The 22605-nt window shown below is 50.8% G+C and overlaps 3 protein-coding genes across 6 annotated transcripts in view; 2 read left to right on the top strand and 1 right to left on the bottom strand.

Moving 5' to 3' along the window:
• SBNO2 (strawberry notch homolog 2) overlaps window positions 1–4087 on the top strand; it is a 114641-nt gene extending 110554 nt beyond the window's left edge. For all 4 annotated transcript variants that reach the window (XM_083720184.1, XM_083720183.1, XM_083720182.1 and 1 more), the window contains one exon: window positions 611–4087. In XM_083720184.1, coding sequence (XP_083576310.1) covers window positions 611–1200 — 590 coding nt within the window. In that variant the 3' untranslated portion in view covers window positions 1201–4087. The remainder of the gene's footprint in view (window positions 1–610) is intronic.
• A 739-nt stretch (window positions 4088–4826) lies between these two features.
• GPX4 (glutathione peroxidase 4) lies at window positions 4827–17633 on the bottom strand. The gene is made up of 7 exons (XM_083720802.1): window positions 17474–17633; window positions 12142–12236; window positions 10600–10744; window positions 10322–10473; window positions 8346–8370; window positions 6972–7031; window positions 4827–5108 (listed from the first exon to the last, which is right to left on the bottom strand). Exons 1-7 carry the CDS (start codon window positions 17546–17548, stop codon window positions 5076–5078), a joined length of 585 nt encoding a protein of 194 aa, XP_083576928.1. The 5' UTR covers window positions 17549–17633; the 3' UTR covers window positions 4827–5075.
• Window positions 17634–19541: 1908 nt separating this feature from the next.
• Window positions 19542–22605, top strand: part of POLRMT (RNA polymerase mitochondrial) — a 44419-nt gene continuing 41355 nt past the window's right edge. Inside the window, exons 1-2 of the mRNA XM_083720200.1 lie at window positions 19542–19679; window positions 21917–22012. Coding sequence (XP_083576326.1) covers window positions 19631–19679; window positions 21917–22012 — 145 coding nt within the window. The 5' untranslated portion in view covers window positions 19542–19630. The remainder of the gene's footprint in view (window positions 19680–21916; window positions 22013–22605) is intronic.

The raw sequence follows: 22605 nt of genomic DNA on the forward strand, positions 1-22605 counted from the left end.
TGTCCCACCATCTCGTCCTCCGTCGTCCCCTTTTCCTTGTGCCCTCCACCTTTCCCAACATCAGGGTCTTTTCCAGGGAGTCTTCTCTTCTCCTGAGGTGGCCAAAGTCTTGGAGCCTCAGCTTCAGGATCTGTCCTTCCAGTGAGCACTCAGGGCTGATTTCCTTCAGAATGGAGAGGTTGGATCTCCTTGCAGTCCGTGGGACTCTCCAGAGTCTCCTCCAGCACCAGAATTCAAAAGCATCCATTCTTCGGTGATCAGCTTTTTTATGGTCCAGCTCTCACTTCCATACATCACTACTGGGAAAACCATAGTGTGTTTTTGTGTGTGTAGTTCTTTATCTCCTTGGCAGCTGACAGGAGGGCGTTTGATAAAAACACGAAGCTATTTTTATTGACGCTTATCCAAGGCTCACGCCCAATGCAAAGCATCTTTTGTGCAATGCACTGGGACAAAAGAAAAACAATCTAGAGAAGGAACAAAAAGGGGCGGGGAAGAGAGAGATCTTAAGTCTTGAGCGAAAGGGACTAAACCAGGTGAGTGGGGAAGGGGGGTCCCGGATGCCCAGCACCCTGACCACTAACCCCCCTCTTCCCCCCCCCCCCCGCAGGTATCAAGATCCCAGAAAACTGCGTCCAGCAGGTGTTGAAGGAGCTCAAGCAAATGGACACCAGCGTTAAGCAGAAGCAGAGCCAAGCTTTGCTGGCAGCGGCCTCCGCAGCGCCCGGCCTTCCCTACGCTCTGCTCCCCCTCGACCGCCCGCCCACGCCGGGCACCAGCTTCCTACCCCAGGACGAAGTCTTGGACCTGACCTACAGTCCCGCCAGTGATGGGATACCGGACTTCTGGACTGAGGTTGCTGCGGTGCCGCCACCACCGCCGCAGCCCCCCGGCCCTCCTTATCATTTCAACTTCCCCCTGCCCTTTGACGGGGCATCCCTGGCGGTGGGAGGCCTGCCCCTGGGCGGCTCCCCTGCCCAGCACGAACCCTCACCGGCCCCCCAGGCCCACGCCGCCCCGCCACCGCCACCAGACAGCTTCTCCCTGCCCGATCCGGACATCAACTACAAAGAGCTCCTGGAAGAGATGTTGAGCTCACTCAATGTGGGGCCCGAGGACAGCACCCAAGGGAGGCAGAGCGTCATTCAGTACCACCCGGGGCAACCCTTCCCCACGTTCTACGAGGACGACGGCAGCTGAGCGGCCGGCAAGGAGCGTCGGGCGTGGCGTGGCAGGGACACCCCTATTCCCCCCACCCAGCCCAAGGGGGTGCGGAAAGGGGTGGCAAGGGTTTAAGGTTTGGAACGGACCACTCCTCTGTCTTATTTTCAAAACAGGGATGACAGGGCAGAGAGTTCGGAGCGGGAGCGAAAACAGGAAAAGTTTTATTTATATATAATTATACAGTCACCTCTGTACTGATTTTTTTTATATATATCTCTATAGATCCGTAAAAGTGGAGGTTTTTTGGGGGGGTGTCAGTGGGAGGTGTAGCGGCGCCTAAACCGGGAGTGAGAGGGGCAAGGTTTAGGTCTCTTCGAACTGCCCCCTTCCAGGCTGCACTCCCCCCCCCCCTTTTGCCCCTCTGCAAACTACTGAGTTTGGAAAAGTCTGGATCTTTATATTCTTCGCTCCCCTCCCCACGTTCTACCCAGTTTCTCGAGAGCGGAGAGGCGCGCCATTCGAACCCACCACGACGAAAGCTTTCCGGGTGGTCCCAACTTGGTTTTTTCACCCCTCCGGCGGGTTGTTTTGCACAGGTTCAGGGTTCGAGTGACGCTGCACATCCTTGCACGCTTCTGGTTCTGAGCAAAAAGGGGGCGGGGATTGCCTTGCAAGTTTCTAGACCACGTGGAGGTAGGGAAACGCTTGAACGTGGGTGGCAGAATTTCTGTGGTCCTCCTTGTTTTTCCGTGCCTGAAGCTCAGCACCTACTCCCAGCCTGCATCCATTGGACTACAGATCCCACCAGCGCCTGGCATCTCACGGCCAGGCGCCGACGGGAATTGTAGTGCAAAAAACAGAGGGGTTAGCGGAGTAGCTAAGAAAGCCTCGTCCTAGCGAAAGCATCTAAATAGTAATAGCTGTGCAAAAGCATGCAGAATTTCTCTCCTGAGTTGCGATCATTTTTATTCCCTTGTACTGTGGGGAGAGAAGGAGAGGACGGGTTTGCCAGGACAGCATTAAACTCTCGGCTCACGGAGGAAGAGGGGACTCGATCCGCTCAGCCCAAACGAAGTTCCCGTCAGGCCCAAGCGAGGACGGAGGTCACCCGTCAGGATTTTATATTTCGGGAAGTGGGGTTCCAGGTCAGGAGCTGCCAAACGTGAGGGTAATATAGGTTAGCTCGGAATTTATTTGCAAACTGCGATTTTTCTGATACCCCCCGAGAACATTTCTCTCCTTTTTCGTAAACTACCACCGTTTCCGTATGGAGGTAGGGAAAAACGTGGGAAGTTGGTTTCTCCAAACTCCCCCCCCGCCCCCCCAAAAAGTCTGCAGGGAATCTTGAAGGTGTTATATCCCATAATAATCCAGCTCAATGCTCCAGATGATCTGTGCAGGGATGGAGCCTTGTCGCTGGAGAAGAGTTATTTCCCTTCCTGGTTTATTCGCATTTATGCAAGTGGTTTGGAACAGCCCACTCCTTGTTTTTCCCCCCCGTTAGAAACACCCCTACCTCCACTTCTTAAATTAAAAACCCCTCACCTTCTCCCAAGGAGGCATATATAAGTCACTCCCTACCTCGTCCCGGTAACAATCCATGCTATCAGGGTGAAGTTGTTTTCTGCCACATGCGGCACCCGCTTAAAGTTTTTGAAAATGCCTAGGCAAGGCTCTAGCCCTCATGGAGGTTCCCTGAGCGCTGGCATGGGCCGTGGGCTTCCTCCTTTGTGGTTGGAGGCATCTAGTTTGTTAAGTTTTCTTTCTCCTCCGCAGCAATTTTCCTTTACTGCTGCTGCAATTACTCCCCTCTGCTCCCCTCTCTTGGCGAGACGGAATCGCCCATGGGGTGGGGGTCTCTCGACATCCCCCACCCAGATCCACAGCGCTCAGAGGATCGCCACGGTTTCGCAACGCCTGCTACTTCATGTATTCTGAGAATCGGTCCCCTCCCTCCCCGTCGTTTTAAAAAAAGGAAATTTCTAATCCTCATGACTCTCACAAGCTTTGCAGGAAAGATGGGGATCTAGAAGGAAGGAAAGGGTGGGTGAGGAAGTAAAAGAAAGATAGGAAGATTTGCAAGGCAGCTCCAGTGTCCCCCGATTTCCCCCCACCCCCGGAATGAAGCAATTATGCAAAAAGAGAAAGAAACTATGCAAATACCCTGTTTTGCAGGCAGCAGGAGGGATTTGGTTTTCACTGGAATTTCCATCCTGATTTGTATCGCTCTTGAGGGCGGAGACCACATTCTCGTTTCCCAATCACAATCGTGCGTTGCCGTTTAAAGATTTTAGTAGCCATAAGCGAATCCCGGCAGCCTGCTTTTAGGGTTCGTTTCCTGAAAGGAGTTGGGCGGGGTGGGGGGCTTAAAAACTCAGGAAAGAATTGGAGGTGTGCTCAAGTTGGGGCTACTTCCCCCCAAATAGGAATATCTCAGAATTGTTATGTGGTTATTTTATGGTGGTTTAATTATTATTTTCCAAAAAGTAAATAAATCTGTATTTCCCAGGGCAGTGAGACTCCCTTTAAGGAGATACAACCCTCTGTACCTTCACCCTCCATTTTGTCAGGAAAACTTAATATGTAACAACTACTTTTTAAAAAAACTAAATTATTATGCTGTTTTTTTTGTTCTATTGATTGTATTTTTGAAATGGAAAATCTCTTCCCCTTCCTGGTTGGCACTTTCTAACCAACTTCCTTTTTTGTCAACGTATTTTTTTTTCTATGGATATTTATAATTAATTCAGAATTGTGTAAATATATATATGTAAAAAAAAGGGGGGTGCCTGCGAAGAGGAAGGGGGAGAAGTCCTTTACCCGTTTTTGTTTTGTTTCGTTTTTGTTGATGAGGAAATGTGCCTTTTAACTCGTGATTCTGGAATTTTCTACCGAAGGATTAAAACGTTGGCATTTCAGCTCAGCGGAGAGGTAGAGTCTCGAATTTTTTACGCGCATGAGAAAATGAAAGGGGGTGTTTTGTATGCTTTTGATTTGCTAGTTTCAAAAACCCGTAAAACACCCTGAAATTGTGAAAGCATGAAACGCAACAGATGGGCTACCCAACCTCTCTTTAGAAACCTCCAGTGAAGAAGGGAGTCCATATTCTCAGATCATGAATCCCGCTGCCAAACAGGCTCCAATTAGTTACTTAGCACATTAGTCATTACTGAACTGTAAAAGGTAAAGGGACCCCTGACCATTAGGTCCAGTCGTGACCGACTCTGGGGTTGCGACGCTCATCTCACTTTATTGGCCGAGGGAGCCGGCGTACAGCTTCCGGGCCATGTGGCCAGCAGGACTAAGCCACTTCTGGCGAACCAGAGCAGAGCATGGAAACACCGTTTACCTTCCCGGCGGAGCGGCACCTATTTATCTACTTGCACTTTGATGTGCTTTCGAGCTGCTAGGTTGGCAGGAGCAGGGACCGAGCAAAGGGAGCTCACCCCGTCATTGCAGGGATTCGAACCGCCGATCTTCTGATTGGCAAGTCCTAGGCTCTGTGGTTTAACCCACAGCGGGCTGCACCAAAACGAAAGCCGCAAGGCAAGGACGCTCAGGTCCTGCTCTGTAGCTGATGGAACAAGCCCGTCTCTCTCCCACCTCTTCTCATCTTCAAAGTCTGAAGGCAGTGAGACAGAATTCCACAGACACAAGTCACGTCAGGAGGAGAGACAAAAACACTTTTATTGCTACGGCATTGGCAGGCAACTCCAGGCCCCAGAATCTACCGCCTCCCCGTCCCTGCAAGAGTTTGCAAATATATATATATATCTTTTTCTCAGGCCTGCCTCACCAAACGGACTTGGCTTCAAGGCAGGCCATCATCCAGGCAAACCTTGCAGGAAAGCAGAGGAGAGAGTTGGGGCTGAGGAAACGCAGGGTGATCCGGTGTCGTGTTCAGCTAAGTCCTACAGGTAAGCGGGCAGGTCTTTCTCGATCACCTGCAGGCGGAGGAGAAAAGGTGATCAGTGGCTGCAAAGTACCGTATTTTCCGCTCTATAAGACGCACCAGGTTTTTGGAGGAGGAAAACAAGAAAAAAAATATTCTGAATCTCAGAAGCCGGAACAGGAAGAGGGATCGCTGCGCAGCGAAAGCAGCAATCCCTCTTGCTGTTCTGGCTTCTGGGATAGCTGCGCAGCCTGCATTCGCTCCATAAGACGCGCACACATTTCCACTTACTTTTTAGGAGGGAAAAAAATGAGTCTTAGAGAGCAAAAAATACAGTAGCTTCCAGTAACACCTAATGTAGTATCTTCGCCTTCGACCCAGTCCCTCCTCCGATGTTTCAGGGACAGTCCTGGAATTACAGATGTCACCCCAGTTTCTGATTTGACCACCGATTGTCCTAATTTTCAATTTTTGGACCCACAGCTGTCCATGGGGGCACAAGGCAGTTCTGTGTCCAGGGCAGCTGTCTCCCAGCTCCATCTGGTACGCAGGATGAGACCCTCCCTGCCCGCAGTCTGTCTGGCCAGAGTGGTGCATGCTCTGGTTATCTCCAGCTTGGCCAATGCTCTTATGAAACTGGAGGTTATTACGATAATCCTGCCATTGTTCTTGAAGAAGGGACCCCTGACCATTAGGTCCAGTTGTGGTAGACTCTGGGGTTGTGGCACTCATCTCGCTTTATTGGCCGAGGGAGCCGGCGTACAGCTTCCGGGTCATGTGGCCAGCAGGACTAAGCCGCTTCTGGCGAACCAGAGCAGCGCACGGAAACGCTGTTTACCTTCCCGCTGGAGTGGTACCTATTTATCTACTTGTGCTTTTGAACTGCTAGGTTGGCAGGAGCAGGGACCGAGCAACGGGAGCTCACCCCGCCACTGCGGGGATTCGAACCGTCGACCTTCTGATCAGCAAGTCCTAGGCTCTGTGGTTTAACAATTGACCTGTAACTATTCACTAAACCAGGGATGTCCAACAGGTAGATTGCGATCCACTGGTAGATTGCGGGGTGTAACTGGTAGATATTAGGCCCCACAGTGATCTCCTCCCTCCTTCCCGATATGGCCATGAGAGGCCAGGGCTTGTGCCCGACTGCTGGGGCACAGCACCCTGCCCATTCCGCGGCATCTTCTGATGCCATTGGGGCCCCCAACTGCCTAAGAGTCCTAGCTGCCCTCCCCAGTGCCCAGGGGCACACTGTTCACTAGCAGAACGCAGAGTAGCTTAGGTAGAAAAAGACTCTCCGAAGAGAGCTTGCAGACCACGTTCCAACCGTGACGGAGAACAGCCCCACTTCCCAAAATTTACATATCACTCAGTTAAGAAACCCTCAAAGCAGTTCAGAAAAAAAGGAATATTTTGCTGTGCGTGCCACAGTTCCAATGCTACTGTAAGTTAAAAAGGCAGAGGACCCCTGGACGGTTAAGTCCAGCCAAAGGCTGGACAGGGTTGCGGCACTCATCTCACTTTCAGGCCAAGGGAGCCGGCGTTTGTCCACAGAGAGCTTTTTCCAGGTCATGTGGCCAGCAGGACTAAACCGCTTCTGGTGCAACGGGACACCGTGACGGAAACCAGAGCGCACAGAAACGCCGTTTACCTTCCCGCCGGAGTGGTACCTATTTATCAACTTGCACTAGCGTGCTTTTGAACTGCTAGCTTGGCAGGAGCAGGGACTGAGCAACGGGAGCTCACCCCGTCATTGCGGGGATTCGAACCGCCGATCTTCCAATCTTCCAATCGGCAAGCCCAAGAGGCTCAGGGGTTTAGACCCCAGTGCCACTGTATGCAGGGCAGACTAAGGGCACTCTTGATGCCATCTTCTGGTGCAAAGCCAAAACTGAAAATTGAGTGTGGTACTTACAAATGGGTCGTCCATTGGGCTGTACCTCTTCACCACCTGGCCCTCTTTGTTGATGAGAAACTGGAGGAAGAGAGAGAGAGAGAGAGAGAATGAGAGAGAATATGAATAGAGGACAGCTAGTGAACAGAGAGTGCCTTGAACCGGGGAAGGAAATCCAGGGTGCTTCAATATGGGATGAAACCAGGGCATCTTTCAGCACAGCAGAAACCCTGGCTCTCCCAATATTGCCGGACTCTCAACTCCCTCCCAGGGACCAAGATGGAGGCACTGCAGCGATGGGCACGGTGCTGAGGGCCAGGCAGACGGGCCTGGGGACCACCATTGCCTTACCCCGCTCATGACCTCTATACAGTGGTACCTTGGTTCTCAAACTTAATCCGTTCCGGAAGTCCGTTCCAAAACCAAGGCGCGCTTTCCCATAGAAAGTAACGCAAAACAGATTAGTCTATTCCAGGCTTTTAAAACCAACCCCTAAAACAGCAATTGGACATGAATTTTACTATCTAACAAGACCATCCATAAAACGAAAGCAAGAAACCAGGTACTGTAGTCACACAATCAGTAGCTGAACTGGGTTGCACACAGTCACAAAAAGAGAAGCAAAAACGGAGAATAAATAGCAAAAACATACAGACCTCAGCGCAACACTCGTCTAGACGGGTGTGTGGCACTCAAAACGGAAGCACGTTTGGCTTCCAGAAAAAGTTCGCAAACCAGAAAACTTCTGGGTTTGCAGTGTTTGGGTTCCAGGTTGTTTGAGTACCAAGGCGTTTGAGAACCAAGGGACCACTGTACCTGAAGGCCTGCCTCTCCCCATTCAAACTGACCCGGACCCTGTGCTTGTCGTCAGAGGCCCTTCTCAATGTCCCTCCTCCCTGAGAGGTTCAGAGGCCTTTAGCCATTAAATAACTTCCATAAAATGTGTTCTTAATGCACCCTGAGATTATATACATTGATTAAGTAATTGTAATTTAGTGCCCCCCTCCACAGGCCTGAGGTTCCTCCCACCCCTGGGCTTAATGGCTCCAAAGCAGATTAAACAACTCCACGGAGGACAGTTCCTATCAACAGCTGGCGATCGAGCCTCCATCTGCCAGGGCGCGCTTTGGGGCTTGGAAACAGGAGGCCGGACTTGATAGGCCCAGCGATGCCCCCAAAGGGAGTTGAGATACACTTCAGAATTGCCTCCCCTCCAAAGCTGGGATGGGGGAGATCTGTTGCTGGATTTGCCCCCTTCCCCGGTCAGGGATGCTGGGAGCTGGAGGGGCACAGACGTTGCCCAGGCCGATCCAATCGAGGGAGGGCACCCAAAAGGGGAAAGGGCTGCAGTCCAGCTGGGATTCAAGAGCCAGGAGTCGAATGCTGAAAGCTCACCTTGCTGAAGTTCCACTTGATGGCACTAGGTGACGGGGGAGAGAAAAAACAACAACAAGACTTTAGTTTCGGAACAGGAAATCCAGAAGAGGTCCGTCTATCAAACTGAAAGGCCCCTGGGGTTGCGCTGTTCAGATACCCCCCCCCCCAAAAAAAAACTCCCATCAGCTCTGGCAAACCAGAATGGCTGGTTGTCAGGGATGACGGAAGCTGCGGCAATATCTGGATAAAAGCACACCGGCTGCCTGTAATCTAGAACACAGGGCAAGGGTCAAGATATTGTTCGGGAATCACAACAGTTGCAACTTGGTTCTTTATCGAACTGGGAGATAGGGAACCAGGCAGAGGGCCTTCTCGGTGGTGGCACCCGCCCTCCCACCAGATGTCAAAGAGAAGAACAACTACCAGACTTTTAGAAGACATCTGAAGGCAGCCCTGTTCAGGGAAGCTTTTAATGTTTAACAGACCACTGTAATTTATTATTTTGTTGGGAGCCACCCAGAGTGGCTGGGAAAACCCAGCCAGATGGGCGGGGTATAAATAATAAATTATTATTATTATCATTATCAGCGGCATGCCTTGCCTTGGTACTAACTGGAGTTTTGCAGAGGTAGTCTAGATCGCAGCAGGGAGCTCTGGAATAAATACCCACCCACGCCCCAATCTTCACACAAACGTCACAGGGAGGAACTGTTAACCACCCCTCCACCCCAAAAAGGTTCACAGCCTCTTCTCCCCGCCCCCAAGGGTACCAGTTTTTTTGTTAAGGTTTTGAGAGAGCGCTCAATATATATTTGCAGAACCTTCAAAAGAAAACACAAAGACACCCTCCCGTGGGGCTTTGCCCTGCCATCATGAGGTCTAGGAACCTGGGTTTCCTAAAGCAGAGCTCAGATTCTCTGCAGGGGTTGTCGTTTTTGCAAAACTGACAGAACCTCGTCCTTAAAGGGGATTCAGAATTGAGGACCGGGGGTCAGGATCATGCCCCATTTGGTGGCAGATATGTGTGCTGGATTCTCCTCAGTTAACAGTTGTGATGTTTAAGGCGGCTTTCCTGTGTCAGGATGGATGCCACTGCATAAAGGGGAGTCCTCAGGCCTGCAAATGACACAAGCTTAGAGCCATTCCCCCACCTTAGAGTTTTGCGCACGTGTACAAATTTAGCCACGTTCTCCAGAGTAAAGTACGCCTGCATTATCAAACAGGGCCGGATTTAGGCTTAATGAAGTCCAAAGCTCCTGAAGGTAATGGGGCCCTTTATATGTCCAGCTGTCCTTTGTCAGTAACAAATTGTCGCTATTTTTTGTGCTGAATATATGCTATATGGCAATTTATGGACCTAATAGGTATCTCAAGCCATTTGCACATGCAGAATGTAGGCACCGCATACAGTGGTATACCTCTGGTTACATATGCTTCAGGTTACATACACTTCAGGTTACAGACTCCGCTAAGCCAGAAATAGTGCTTCAGGTTAAGAACTTTGCTTCAGGATGATAACAGAAATCGGGCTCCAGTGGCGCGGCAGCAGCAGGAGGCCCCATTAGCTAAAGTGGTGCTTCAGGTTAAGAACAGTTTCAGGTTAAGAACGGACCTCCGGAACGAATTAAGTACTTAACCTGAGGTACCACTGTATATAGAAAGGAGCAAACCAGGGATATTTTAGAGAGCAGGCTAGCATGCGGGGGCCGTGACTTACATCATAGGAGCTTACACAACACAAAACACTGTTATGTAGGTTTTATTTGTTTTTTCATCTTATATTTTGGAAATGTAGATCCAGTGGTTTTTTTCCTTTTAAGTTTTTTTGGGGGCCCCAAGAGAGTGGGGCCCTAAGCTATAGCTTGTTTGGCTTATACGTAAATCCGGCACTGTTGTCGGAGCTGGGTGCGAGAAGAAGGGGGCATCGTCTCTGCATATAGGCTGTTTACCAAAGCGTATACTATAATTCCAGCTCCCGCGGTTAAGCAACTCACTTGCCCAGCGTCCCCCGGCCTTTGGGCTGGCTCTTCATCCACTTCCAGAGCGGGTGGGCGCCGTCCCCATTCACCTCGATCTTGCTGAACATGTCGAACTTCACACCGTAACCTGCAGCGAAGGCTTTGATTTCCTCGTTGGTGCCCGGCTCCTGCAGTTTGGGAAAGGGAGATGAGAAATGGTTGTTGCCGGTGCCTGTCTGCCCACCCCTCCTCCAAAAAAAGGAACAAAAAAACTACATCACACCACGCGGTTGCCAGACCTCCCGGCACCCTACCTGCTTGCCGAACTGGTTACAGGGGAACCCCAAGATGCGTAAACCTCTCTCAGCGTATCTGCTGTACAGGTCGACAAACTGAGTGTAGTTCACGCCCGTCTTGCCTCATTTCGAAGCCACGTTGGTGATGATGCAGACGTGGCCCCTGCAGAGACGGAAGGGAAACGTTTGTGAAGGAAGGCCCTGATCCAACCGTCATGCGAGTACAGTGGTGCCCCGCAAGACGAATGCCTCGCAAGACGGAAAACCCGCTAGACGAAAGGGTTTTCCGTTTTGGAGGTGCTTCGCAAAACCAATTTCCCTATGGGCTTGCTTCACAAGACGAAATGTCTTGCGAGTTTTTCCGACTCCCCCCCCCCCCCGTTTTCTAAGCCGCTAAGCCGCTTATCTGCTCATCCGCTAAGCTGATAAGCCGCTAAAAGCCGCTAATAGCGCTAATCCGCTAAGCCGTCAATGGGCTTGCTTTGCAAGACGAAAAAACCGCTAGACGAAGAGAATCGCGGAATGGATTCTTTTCGTCTTGCGAGGCACCACTGTATATATATTTACAGTAGGTACCGTATTTTTCGCTCTATAGGACGCACCCGACCATAGGACGCACCTTGTTTTAGAGGGGTAGAGCAAGGGAAAAAAAATCTTCCTCTCTCTGCTCAGCACCCCTTCTGCAAAGCGGCAGGAGATACGGAGCCCCTTCCGTTTCTCCTCCCGCTTAGCGGAAGGGGCGCTGCGCAGCTCTCCCTCTCTGCTGAAGCCAGGAGAGTCTTGCTCTCCCGGCTTCAGCAAAAGGAACCCAAAGCCTCCAGAGAGCAGCAGCTATCCCTGAAGCCTTCGCAGCGCAGCGCAAGTTCCCGCTGCGCTCTGGAGGCTTCAGGTTCCTTTCGCTGAAGCCAGGAGAGTCTTGCTCTCCTGGTGGCTATCCCTGCAGCCTGGAGAGTGAGAGGGGTGGGTGTGCACCGACCCCTCTCGCTCTCCAGGCTCCAGCGAAAGCAACTCGAAGCCTCCGGAGCGTGGAGGGAGCCCTCCCTCTGCGCTTCGTAGGCTTTGCATTGCTATCGCTGAAGCCAAGGAGCCTGAATTCACTCCATAGGACGCACACACATTTCCCCTTAATTTTTGGAGGGGAAAAAGTGCGTCCTACGGAGCGAAAAATACGGTAAGTCAATGAGCAGGTCAGATGAGCTTGAATATGCAGAAGGTACTGAAAAATAAATTCAAGGAATCGCAGAAAGCGGGAGAAGTGGTGTCAAAATCTAGAAATGCGAAATTGACTGTACCAATGAAATGTATAAATTTGAAAAATATTAATAAGAAACTGACCTGACAATTCCGCCAAGTCAGTGGTGGCCAACCAGGCCCTCCAGATGTTTTGGGACTACAACTCCCATCATCCCTGACCCCTGGTCCTGTTAGCTAGGGATGATGGGAGTTGTAGTCCCAAAAAATATCTGGAGGGCCGAGTATGCCTATGCCTGCCTTGATTCAAGGCAGGAAGAGTGGGCCCAAACAAATATGCAGAGGGAAGAAAATACCCCGCGCAATTACCTGTACCGCTCGAGCGAGACGTCGGCGCCATCGATGTCCGTGGCGTGGAAATCGTAGATGGATTTGGCAGACTGCCAGTCGGTTTCTTGAGCACACTGGAAGTGGGGAGAAACAGGAAGCGGGGGTCAGGCAGAAACACACCTCAAATCAAAAGTACAGGGGGAACCTCGGTTTTCGAACAGCTTGGTTCACGAACAACTTAGAACCCGGACGCTGCAAAACCGGAAGTAGTTTTCGAACGTTTTTTCAGAAGCCGAACGTGCTCCGTTTTGCGTCCCCTGCGTTTCCTGTTGCGCTGCTGATTTGCCCCCCCCCCCCCGGTTGTAATTCAAGCCTTCCTTTTCAATTGCAGAGTTCTAAATACAGTGGTACCTCGGGTTAAGTCCTTAATTCGTTCCGGAGGTCCGTACTTAACCTGAAACTGTTCTTAACCTGAAGCACCACTTTAGCTAATGGGGCCTCCTGCTGCCGCCGCACCGCCAGAGCATGATTTCTGTTCTCATCCTGAAGCAAAGTTCTTAACCTGAAGCACTATTTCTGGGTTAGCGGATTCTGTAACCTGAGGTACCACTGTACTGGTTGTAAATATTAAGATGATACCAGCAAGAATGAGTCTTTCTGTAAATAAGTCATTTAAATCAAGTCTTACTGACTAGTGATTTAAATCGGCTTGATTTAAATCAAATCCACCCTGATTCAGAAAGAGCTCTCGTGGCATTCTTGTGTGTGTGTGTGTTTCGAGGGCTGCAAATCTCCCATTTCCCTCTCCTTCCAGCCCCAGGGCTCAGCGTTGGAAATTAGCCAGGCGCATTTTGCGACTGGTGCAAAATCTAACACCATCCCATGGGAGATCTCTGGATCTCAAATTGCCAATGTACATCTCTGTCCGCCTGGCCTCTCCAGCTTTCTGAAGAGGGTCAACTCAGAAGAGCTTATTCCTTGCCAACTAGAGTCGGCCAAGCGTGCTGTCCTCGCGGGACAACTGATGCCCAGAACCCCTAATAAGACTACAGTTCCCAGAATTCTCCTTGACCTGGTTCAAGAGGCGTAACTTGGACTTCAGGGGGAACGGTGTGGATGCGATTTTAACCGTTACAACACACCGGGACGGATCCAGGAGGCTAAACTGCAATTAAGGGGGCTTTCACCAGTCAGGGATTTCAATGGAATTAACGTGCGATTAAATTAATCTGGATCCAAAGCCCCTATCCTTTCCCTCCCCTCCCCAGGTTATCTCAAGGAGGGGGCGGGAATCTGTCACCCAGGCAGCATGGGGGGAAGGTTGTAGTCTGGCAACCTCTGCAGGCCACAGATCTCCCCGTTGCTGTTTAAAAAACAGTTGACAGACAAGAGGAACCTCTATGGATAATATGCCAGATCAGTGGTCTACCTACTGCGATTTTCACATAGCCTGGGATGACGACCACTAGCTTGGGTAAGGCCCCAAGAAGCTAGACTCTGTATTATTGTACATCCCTGGACGCACATAGGAAAATAATAACAGCAGCCAAGCATTTATTATTATTCTAATTATTAATTCAATGTATCATATTATTATTATTTATTCAACTTATACACTGCCCTTTACCCGGACGTTTCAGGTTTCCCCAGCCACTCTGGGCGGCTTCCAACAAAATATGAAAATACAATAGTCTGTCACACATTAAAAGCTTCCCTAAACAGGGCTACCTTCAGATGTCTTCTAAAAGTCTGGTAGTTGTTTTTTCTTTGACATCTGGTGGGAGGGCGGGCGCCACTACCAAGAAGGTCCCCTGCCTGGTTCCCTGTAACCTGGCTTCTCGCGGCGAGGGAACCACCAGAAGGCCCTCGGTGCTGGACCTCAGTACCTAGGAAGAACCATGGAGGTGGAGATGCTCCATGGTGTTTCCATGCGCTCTGGTTTCAGTCACGGTGTCCCTTTGCACCAGAAGCGGCTTAGTCATGCTGGCCACATGACCCGAAAAGCTGTCTGGGGACAAACGCCACCTCCCTCGGCCTGAAAGCAAGATGAGCGCCGCAACCCCACAGTCTCCTTTGACTGGACTTGACCGTCCAGGGGTCCTTTACCTTTTAAAAAACCTTATTATTAGTATTATTGGGACGCAGGTGGCGCTGGGGTCTAAACCACTGAGCCTGGGGCTTGCCGATCAGAAGGTCAGCGGTTTGAATCCCTGTGACGGGGTGAGCTCCCGTTGCTCGGTCCCTGCTCCTGCCAACCTAGCAGTTCAAAAGCACGCAAAAGTGCAAGTAGATCAATAGGTACCACTCCGGCGGGAAGGTAAATGGCGTTTCCATGCGCTGCTCTGGTTCACCAGAAGCGGCTTAGTCCTGCTGGCCACATGACTGTACGCCGGCTCCCTCGGCCAGTAAAGCGAGATGAGCGCCGCAACCCCAGAGTCGGCCACAACTGGACCTAACAGTCAGGGGTTCCTTTACCATTAGTATTTCTGCACAGACTCAATCCCTGGCATTCCCAGGATAACAGGTAACAGAGGGTGTGGGTAGAACCTTCTGAGACTACTCTGGAGAGCCACTGCCTATTCTCAGTGCAGTGCAGAAATTATTGGGTGGAAAAATAATCTGAGCGTGTTCTGATGTGCCCTGCATTTCAAACAGCTCCAGTTTACAACCAAGAGTCCCAAACAAACCAAGCCGTGACCAACGCTCTCCCTGTCCCTTTGTTGATGCTGACCTCTAAAAATTCTTGTCTTTCAACATCCTCCCCTGATGCTCATGTGATCGAGGACAATGCATGTGGGTTTGCCTTCTCTCTCTCTCCTCCCACCCCCAATCCCTGTTACACAAAGGCTCCATTAGGCAATAAGATTACACACAGAGGAAAGATCAGGAAGGAATTTAGAGCGGCCACTTTGGTTGCCTTTTATAACCAGGCTTAATCAAGATCCCAAAGGATCTTGCAAATGAACAGCAGTAAATAAATTAAAAAAGCACCCCTCTGACTCATAACGAAGACGGCAGAACCGGTCTCAAAGGTGGAAATTTCCACCGACTTCTCAGTTCTTACGACTGCATTGCAGATGAAAGCAGCTGCCGCCACGAACTTTGGCTTCCAAGAGCACTTCAAGGCCCCGGACTTTTGTTTCTCGAGAATAGTCAAGTCAGGCAGAAACCAGGGAAGTCGGCCGAGTGCCAACGCTGCCCTGCTCCCAGATTAAGGAATGTTTTGCAACGTAAACTGCGTTAATCACCAGCCAAAACAGCGCTGTGATTAAAACGTGCTTGCTAGAAACCAGCGTCTTAGAAAGTGAAGAGACAGGAATGGCATTTGCCCATAATTAGAAATGACATCCCTTCGCCAGGGAAAAAAAAAAAGGCATTTCTTCCAGGCAGGTAAAGTAAGTTGGCAGCGACTTTCGGACAGAAAGAAACACTTTGCCCTATGTGCGGTGAACTTGTAGTACTCGCGGCTACAAAATAGGATCGCTTTCTAATGGCGATGGCTTTTAAGACTGGAAAGAATACACGGACAATAGGTAATCTGAGCAGCTATCATGGTAAAACAAGGTTTTCAAGGGGACTTTCAGATGCCCGAGCCTCTAAATCCCAAGTGTGGAACAGGAGGTGAATACTGACTTGGGAGCTGATAAGCACACCTGAATTAGGGGGAAAAACTCACTTATAAATAAAATTATAAGCTTGGCCAGAGATGTTCCCACTGCATTAATAAAAAACATTCTTTATACGTTGCCCCAGGTGCAACAGAGAACTGCATTCAAGGTGGAGAAGCCTTAGGTGAAACTTGATTTGCTTTCGATTACTTTTGAGGCAGCAACTAATTACAGTTAATTGCCTACACTGGGACAGGTGTAGGCAATTGCTCAGGGAAAGACTGATGCAGAGAATTACCGTAGATGCAACACAGGTGCGAGAGGCAGGAGGGAGTTTTTAGCACAGCCAAAGTTTTGAAACGAGGTTATGTGCTTTTAGGCTCCAAAGCCCACCACAGCGACGGACCCCAGAGAGAAACAGGAAGAACCGGTTGCCTCACAGAATCAGGTAGGGGAGGAAAGAAGCCAAGTCCAAGCAGACCCACCCGATATTAACTGACACTGCTAATTTAGGTCTACTCGTTTTCATGGGTCCACTTTTGAGTAGAACATACGCGAATTCCACCCACCGTGCTCTGGAAGTAGCCAGAGAACGGCAAGACATCGGGTCACATCGCAAAAGGTAGCAGAGTGACCCAAAGCGAGCCAGCCAACCCCACAAAGCCAGTGGTTAGCATTGGGCCAGGACCTGGAAGGGCTTGAGTTCGAATCCTCCCACTCATGAAGCTCACCAGTCAATGCCCCTTTAGCTTAACTCGCCTTGCAAGGCTGTTGCAAGGATGAAACAGGGAGTGGAGGTGATATACGTACAGCAGCACCTTTAGCTCTTTGCAATAAATGCGTGGCGAAGATATTGCAAGCGTGTTGGGGAATATAACAACCCAAGTCCCAGAGAGTAACGGGAAGTGTTGGCAGTTTCACAATAGGGCGAAATGAGTTTCGTTACGGCGCCAGCAGGCCTCCCCACTTGCTTATCTTTAAATGCATTTGTAGGACACAGTTGCAATTCTGGGAACTGGCAGCCACTCTCCCCAGCTGCTGGGAAAAGGCAGAATTAAACGCTATGTATATTAACACACCAAGACCCCCTTTTCCAATGCACCTGGGAGACAAAAGGCTATATATGTGTATGTGTATATGTGTACACACACACACACACACACACACACACACACACTGTATGTACACATACACACACACTACACACACATACTATACACACACACATAGAAACACACACATGTATACACACACAATACACACACAATATACATATATATAGACACACACACATATATATAGACACACACATATATATATATATATATAGGCACACACATACACATATATATATATATCGACACACAGATATATAGACACACACACACACACACACACACACACACACACTACACACACACACACTACACACACTACACACACACACTACACACACATGAGAGAAACTGCCCCAGAGGTTTATGGGAATTATTGCAACACTAGAAAAAGAATTTAGGAAGGAAATCAGCTTAACAGTCTATTTCATGGGGGAGGCAGACCATGGATCCAAAGGGATTATGGGGGGAAGAAAAATAAGAGCCAAGAAAACAGCGGTCCAAGGATTTGTTAGGTCCTCCAAGAGGGCGACGCTCTAGCCCCCCACGTCTATGCTATGACCACAGAGAACCCAGGGGCGGCTAGAGCGGGCCCGGCTGAGAGGCCTAGCCGGGCCTAGGGCGACCAAGCCTTTCTTCGAAACTCACCATTGTCCTGGTCAGGCCCCGCGTTGCCAGCAGCCCGCACAGAAGCGTCCTCTTCACTAAGCGCTCCAAGCTCATCCCCTTCGGCCGCTTTCCGCGGACTCCGCCTTTATCCTTCCCCTCAGAAACGGCTCAAATGCACGGCAGCCAATCAGCGGGCGGCTTCTCCGGACGCCCCTGGTCGAAAGCCCCGCCCCACTCGCTCTCGACCAATGGGGCAGCGGGAAGGGCGGGGCAAGGCTTAGCAAGCGGCGGGTGGGACGCGAGGTCCCGCCCTTTCGTGAGAGCGCGGGGCGCTGATAGGGCCGTGGACGTTACGGGCAGGGGGCGCAGCCAATTGGAAAGATCTGTATCCCAGATGCGGTTGTCTTGGAGATTAACATCTGGAGCATCCTTCGAAAGGAGCCAGGAGCCAGGATGCTCTGGTAGAAGAAGAAGAAGAGGAGTTAGGATTTGATATCCCGCTTTATCACTACCCTAAGGACACGGGTGACGCTGTGGGTTAAACCACAGAGCCTAGGACTTGCCGATCAGAAGGTCGGCGGTTCAAATCCCCGCAATGACGGGGTGAGCTCCTGTTGCTCGGTCCCTGCTCCTGCCCACCTAGCAGTTCGAAAGCACATCAAAGTGCAAGTAGATAAATAGGTACCACTCCGGCGGGAAAGTAAAGGGCGTTTCCGTGCGCTGCTCTGGTTCGCCAGGAGCGGCTTTGTCCTGCTGGCCACATGACCCGGAAACTGTACGCCAGCTCCCTCAGCCAGTAAAGCGAGATGAGCGCCGCAACCCCGGAGTCGGCCACGACTGGACCTAAAGGTCAGGGGTCCCCTTACCTTTACCTTTAAATTCAATTAATAATAATAATAATAATAATAATAATAATAATAATACAGGACAAGACTGTATCAACACAGGATGCATTGCATTTTAGATGGGTGTGTGAACAAGTAGAGTTGTTGGAAGGTAAGCACAATATAACGCGGGTGGCGCTGTGGGTTAAACCACAGAGCCTAGGACTTGCCAATCTGAAGGTTGGCGGTTCGAATCCCCAGAATGAAGGGGTGAGCTCCTGTTACTCGGTCCCTGCTCCTGCCAACCTAGCAGTTCGAAAGCACATAATTCCACAGATGTATTCAAGTATACACCAATGCTGCAGCTAAATTGGCATCAAAGTCAATAAGGCAAAGTTCTCTTGCCTGTTATTGATTTTATGCTTGTCTCATTTGTTTGGACCTCTCAAGGGAGCCAAGTGTTCTGATTAGAGCCAGAGAAATTGCCGCCAGCTTTCTCAGTTTGCAGCCCTGTTTTTTTCCAGTGCCAGGCAAACAATCTTTCTACTCCCTTGGGCTTACAAACTTTTTAATTATGTGTGATGGTTGACGCCGGTTGCTTTTCTCCCAAGAAGCAGGCATCTTTTAATTTCGTGACTGCTGTCACCATCTGCAGTGATCATGGAGCCCAAGAAAGTAAAATCTCTCACTGCCTCCATTTCTTCCCCTTCTATTTGCCAGGAGGTGATGGGACCAGTGGCCATGATCTTCTTTTGATGTTGAGCTTCAGACCCTATTTTGCGCTCTCCTCTTTCACCCTCATTAAAAGGCTCTTCAATTCCTCCTCACTTTCTGCCACCAACATTGTGTCATCTGCATATCTGAGGTTCTGTTTATTGATCTTGTAATGTTTTATTGATGCTTTAATATTATTTAAACCGCTTTGAGGTTTTTCTTAAAAAAATATGAAACGGTATGGAACTGAAATAAATATTAATAACCCAAAGGACATGAAAAGGAGAGCCCAAAAAACAAAATACATCTCTATCTCTCAATATCTCTACGTATGTTCTAAAACGCGACCCCGGAAATCACCGACACACGCATAGCGCTAGACCTCTCTTCCTTTTTTGTCTAGCTCTAGCGACCACGCTGCTCCCTGCGGCCGCTTCCCTGCGCATGCGCCTTCCCCGCAATGCCTCCTGGGAGTCGTAGTTTTCTCCACACGCGCTGCAGCTTCCCCGGCTGCGCGAAGCGGGATGCCTATTGGCTGGCGTGGTGGAGGAGGAGGAGGAGGAGGAGGAGGAGGCGGAGCAACGTCGCGCCTGCGCAGTTGGGACCAGCCAATGTGGTCTGGGTGGGAGCTGAGATGAGGGGGTTTTGAGAGAGGGGCATGTCTATGCTGAAGCTGCAGGGGGCGCTGCTGTTGCTGCGGGGCACAGGTAGGCAGTTCAACAGGTGGGGAGGGGGGAGGCAGGCAGCCACCTCCCCTCACACAGTTCCACCCCCCAAAAAATTGGGGAGGGGGCTGGAGCCCTATGCCCTCCTATAATATGGGGAGAGTGTGGGGTGGGGAGTCCTTAGTGGGAGGCCTCGATCAAATCCCCCCCCGCCACTCTCCCCCAATTGAGAGTGAAGCCCCCTGCCCATAATTGCAAATTGGGGAGGGGACTGGAGTCCTATCCCCTCCTCTAATATGGGGAGAGTGTGGGGTGTCCTCAGTGGGAGGGCTGTATCTAATTCACCCCTGACACTCTTCCTTTCAGGGGCTCCCCCCAATGGAGAGAGAAGCCCCCCTACCCATAATTGCAAATTGGGGAGGGGGCTGAGGACCTCTCCCCTCCTATAATATGGGGAGAGTGTGGGGTGGAGTGGGGTGGGGGTCCTCAGTGGGAAGGCTGCATCTAATTCACCCCTGACACTCTTCCTTTCAGGGGCTCCCCCCAATGGGGAGAGAAGCCCCCCAACCATAATTGGAAATTGGGGAGGGGGGCTGGGGCCCTCTCCCCTGCTATAATATGGGGAGAGTGTGGAGTGGGGGGTCCTTAGTGGGAGGCCTCGATCAAATCCCCCCCGCCACTCTCCCCCACTTGAGAGTGAAGCCCCCTACCTATAATTGCAAATTGGAGAGGGGGGCTGGGACCCTATCCCCTCCTCTAATATGGGGAGAGTGTGGGATGAGGGGGCCTTATCCCATCCTATAATATGGGGAGAGTGGTGGGTCCTCAGTGGGAGGGCTGCATCTAATTAACACCTGACACCCTTCCTTTCAGGGGCTCCCTCCAATGGAGAGAGAAGCCCCCCTACCCATAATTGCAAATTGGAGGGGAGGGGTTTGGACCCTTCTTCCCATATGGGTGGCGAATTAGGCAGCCACCTCCCTCTACACACACACACACCTTAAAAAATTGGGGAGGGGGCTGGGACCCTATGCCCACCAGTAATACGGGGAGAGTGTGGGGTGGGGGGGTCCTCAGTGGGAAGGCTGCATCTAATTCACCCCTGACACTCTTCCTTTCAGGGGCTCCCCCCAATGGGGAGAGAAGCCCCCCTACCCATAATTGCAAATTGGGGAGGGGGCTGGGGCCCTCTCCCCTGCTATAATATGGGGAGATTGTGGGGTGGAGGGGGGTGGGGATGGGGAAGGGAGGGGGAGTCAGGCAGCCACCTCCCCCCCACAACTCCCCCCCCCAATTTGGGGACGGAGGCTGGAGCCTTATCCCCATCCTATAATATGGGGAAAGTGTGGGGTGGGCGGTCCTCAGTGGGAGGGCTGGATCAACCCCCCCCCCTGCCATTCTCCTCCAGTCAGAGCGAAGCTCCACTACCCATAATTGCAAATTGGAGGGGAGGGAGCTGGACCCTTCTTCCCATATGGGGGGAATCAGGCAGCCACCTCCCCCTACACACACACACACACACACACACACACACACACACCCTAAAAATTGGGGAGGGGGCTAGGGCCCTGTCCCCTCCTATAACATGGGGAGAGTGTGGGTCCTCAGTGGGAGGGCTGCATCTAATTCACCCCTGACACTCTTCCTATCAGGGGCTCCCCCCAATGGAGAGAGAAGCCCCCCTACCCATAATTGGATTGGACCCTTCTTCCTATATAGGGGGACATCTGGCAGCCACATTCCCCTACACACACACACCCCAATAAGTTTGGGGAGGGGGCTGGGGCCCTAAAGGTAAAGGAATCCCTGCTCCTGCCAACCTAGCAGTTCGAAAGCACATCAAAGTGCAAGTAGATAAATAGGTACCGCTCTGGCGGGAAGGCAAACGGCGTTTCCGTGCGCTGCACTGGTTCGCCAGAAGCGGCTTAGTCCTGCTGGCCACAGGACCCAGAAGCTGTACGCTGGCTCCCTCGGCCAGTAAAGCGAGATGAGCGCCGCAACCCCAGAGTCGGCCACGACTGGACCTAATGGTCAGGTGTCCCTTTACGTTTACCTTTAAATTCAATTAATAATAATAATAATAATACAGGACAAGACTGTATCAACACAGGACACATTGCGTTTTATATTGAAATACAGGACATTTCTGTATTGTAACGGACAGGTGGTAACTCTATATGTGTGCGTGAAGCTTTCCCTGTCCTGTAATTTGCAGAGAAGCATGAAACCCCCTTCCCATTCTCCCCTGTTAAATGCTCACCCTTTCCGTTGTGTTTCAGAGAGCCTTTGGATCAGAGTGAGGAATTATTCCTCAGCCAGGGCGAAGGAAGAAGCCAGAAAAAGATGGGTGTGTGAACAAGTAGAGTTGTTGGAAGGTAAGCACAATATAACGCGGGTGGCGCTGTGGGTTAAACCACAGAGCCTAGGACTTGCCAATCAGAAGGTCGGCGGTTCGAATCCCCGCAATGACGGGGTGAGCTCCCGTTACTCGGTCCCTGCTCCTGCAACCTAGCAGTTCGAAGGCACATCAAAGCGCAAGTAGATAAATACGTACCACTCCGGCGGGAAGGCAAACGGCGTTTCCGTGCGCTGTTCTGGTTTGCCAGGAGCGGCTTAGTCCTGCTGGCCACATGACCCGGAAGCTGTACGCCGGCTCCCTTGGCCAATAAAGCGAGATGAGCGCCGCAACCCCAGAGTCGGTCATGACTGGACCTAATGGTCAGGGGTCCCTTTACCTTATTTAACCAGTTTTATTAAGGAAAGTTAAATTATTATTATTATATATTTATTCATACCCAACCTTTTCCCCCAGACAATGTGTAAAGCAGCTTACAGAGAACAACTAAGGAAAACTGTTTGCATTTGTATGACTAAGCAAACACTCCTAGGAGATGCGCCTCTGATCTCTCTCTCTCTCTCTCTGTTTGTGTGTGTGTGTGTGTGTGTGTTGAAAGCATTGGGTTCTTTT

Source organism: Podarcis gaigeae (assembly GCF_964106915.1).
Source record: "Podarcis gaigeae genome assembly, chromosome: 18".
Taxonomy (NCBI): domain Eukaryota; kingdom Metazoa; phylum Chordata; class Lepidosauria; order Squamata; family Lacertidae; genus Podarcis; species Podarcis gaigeae.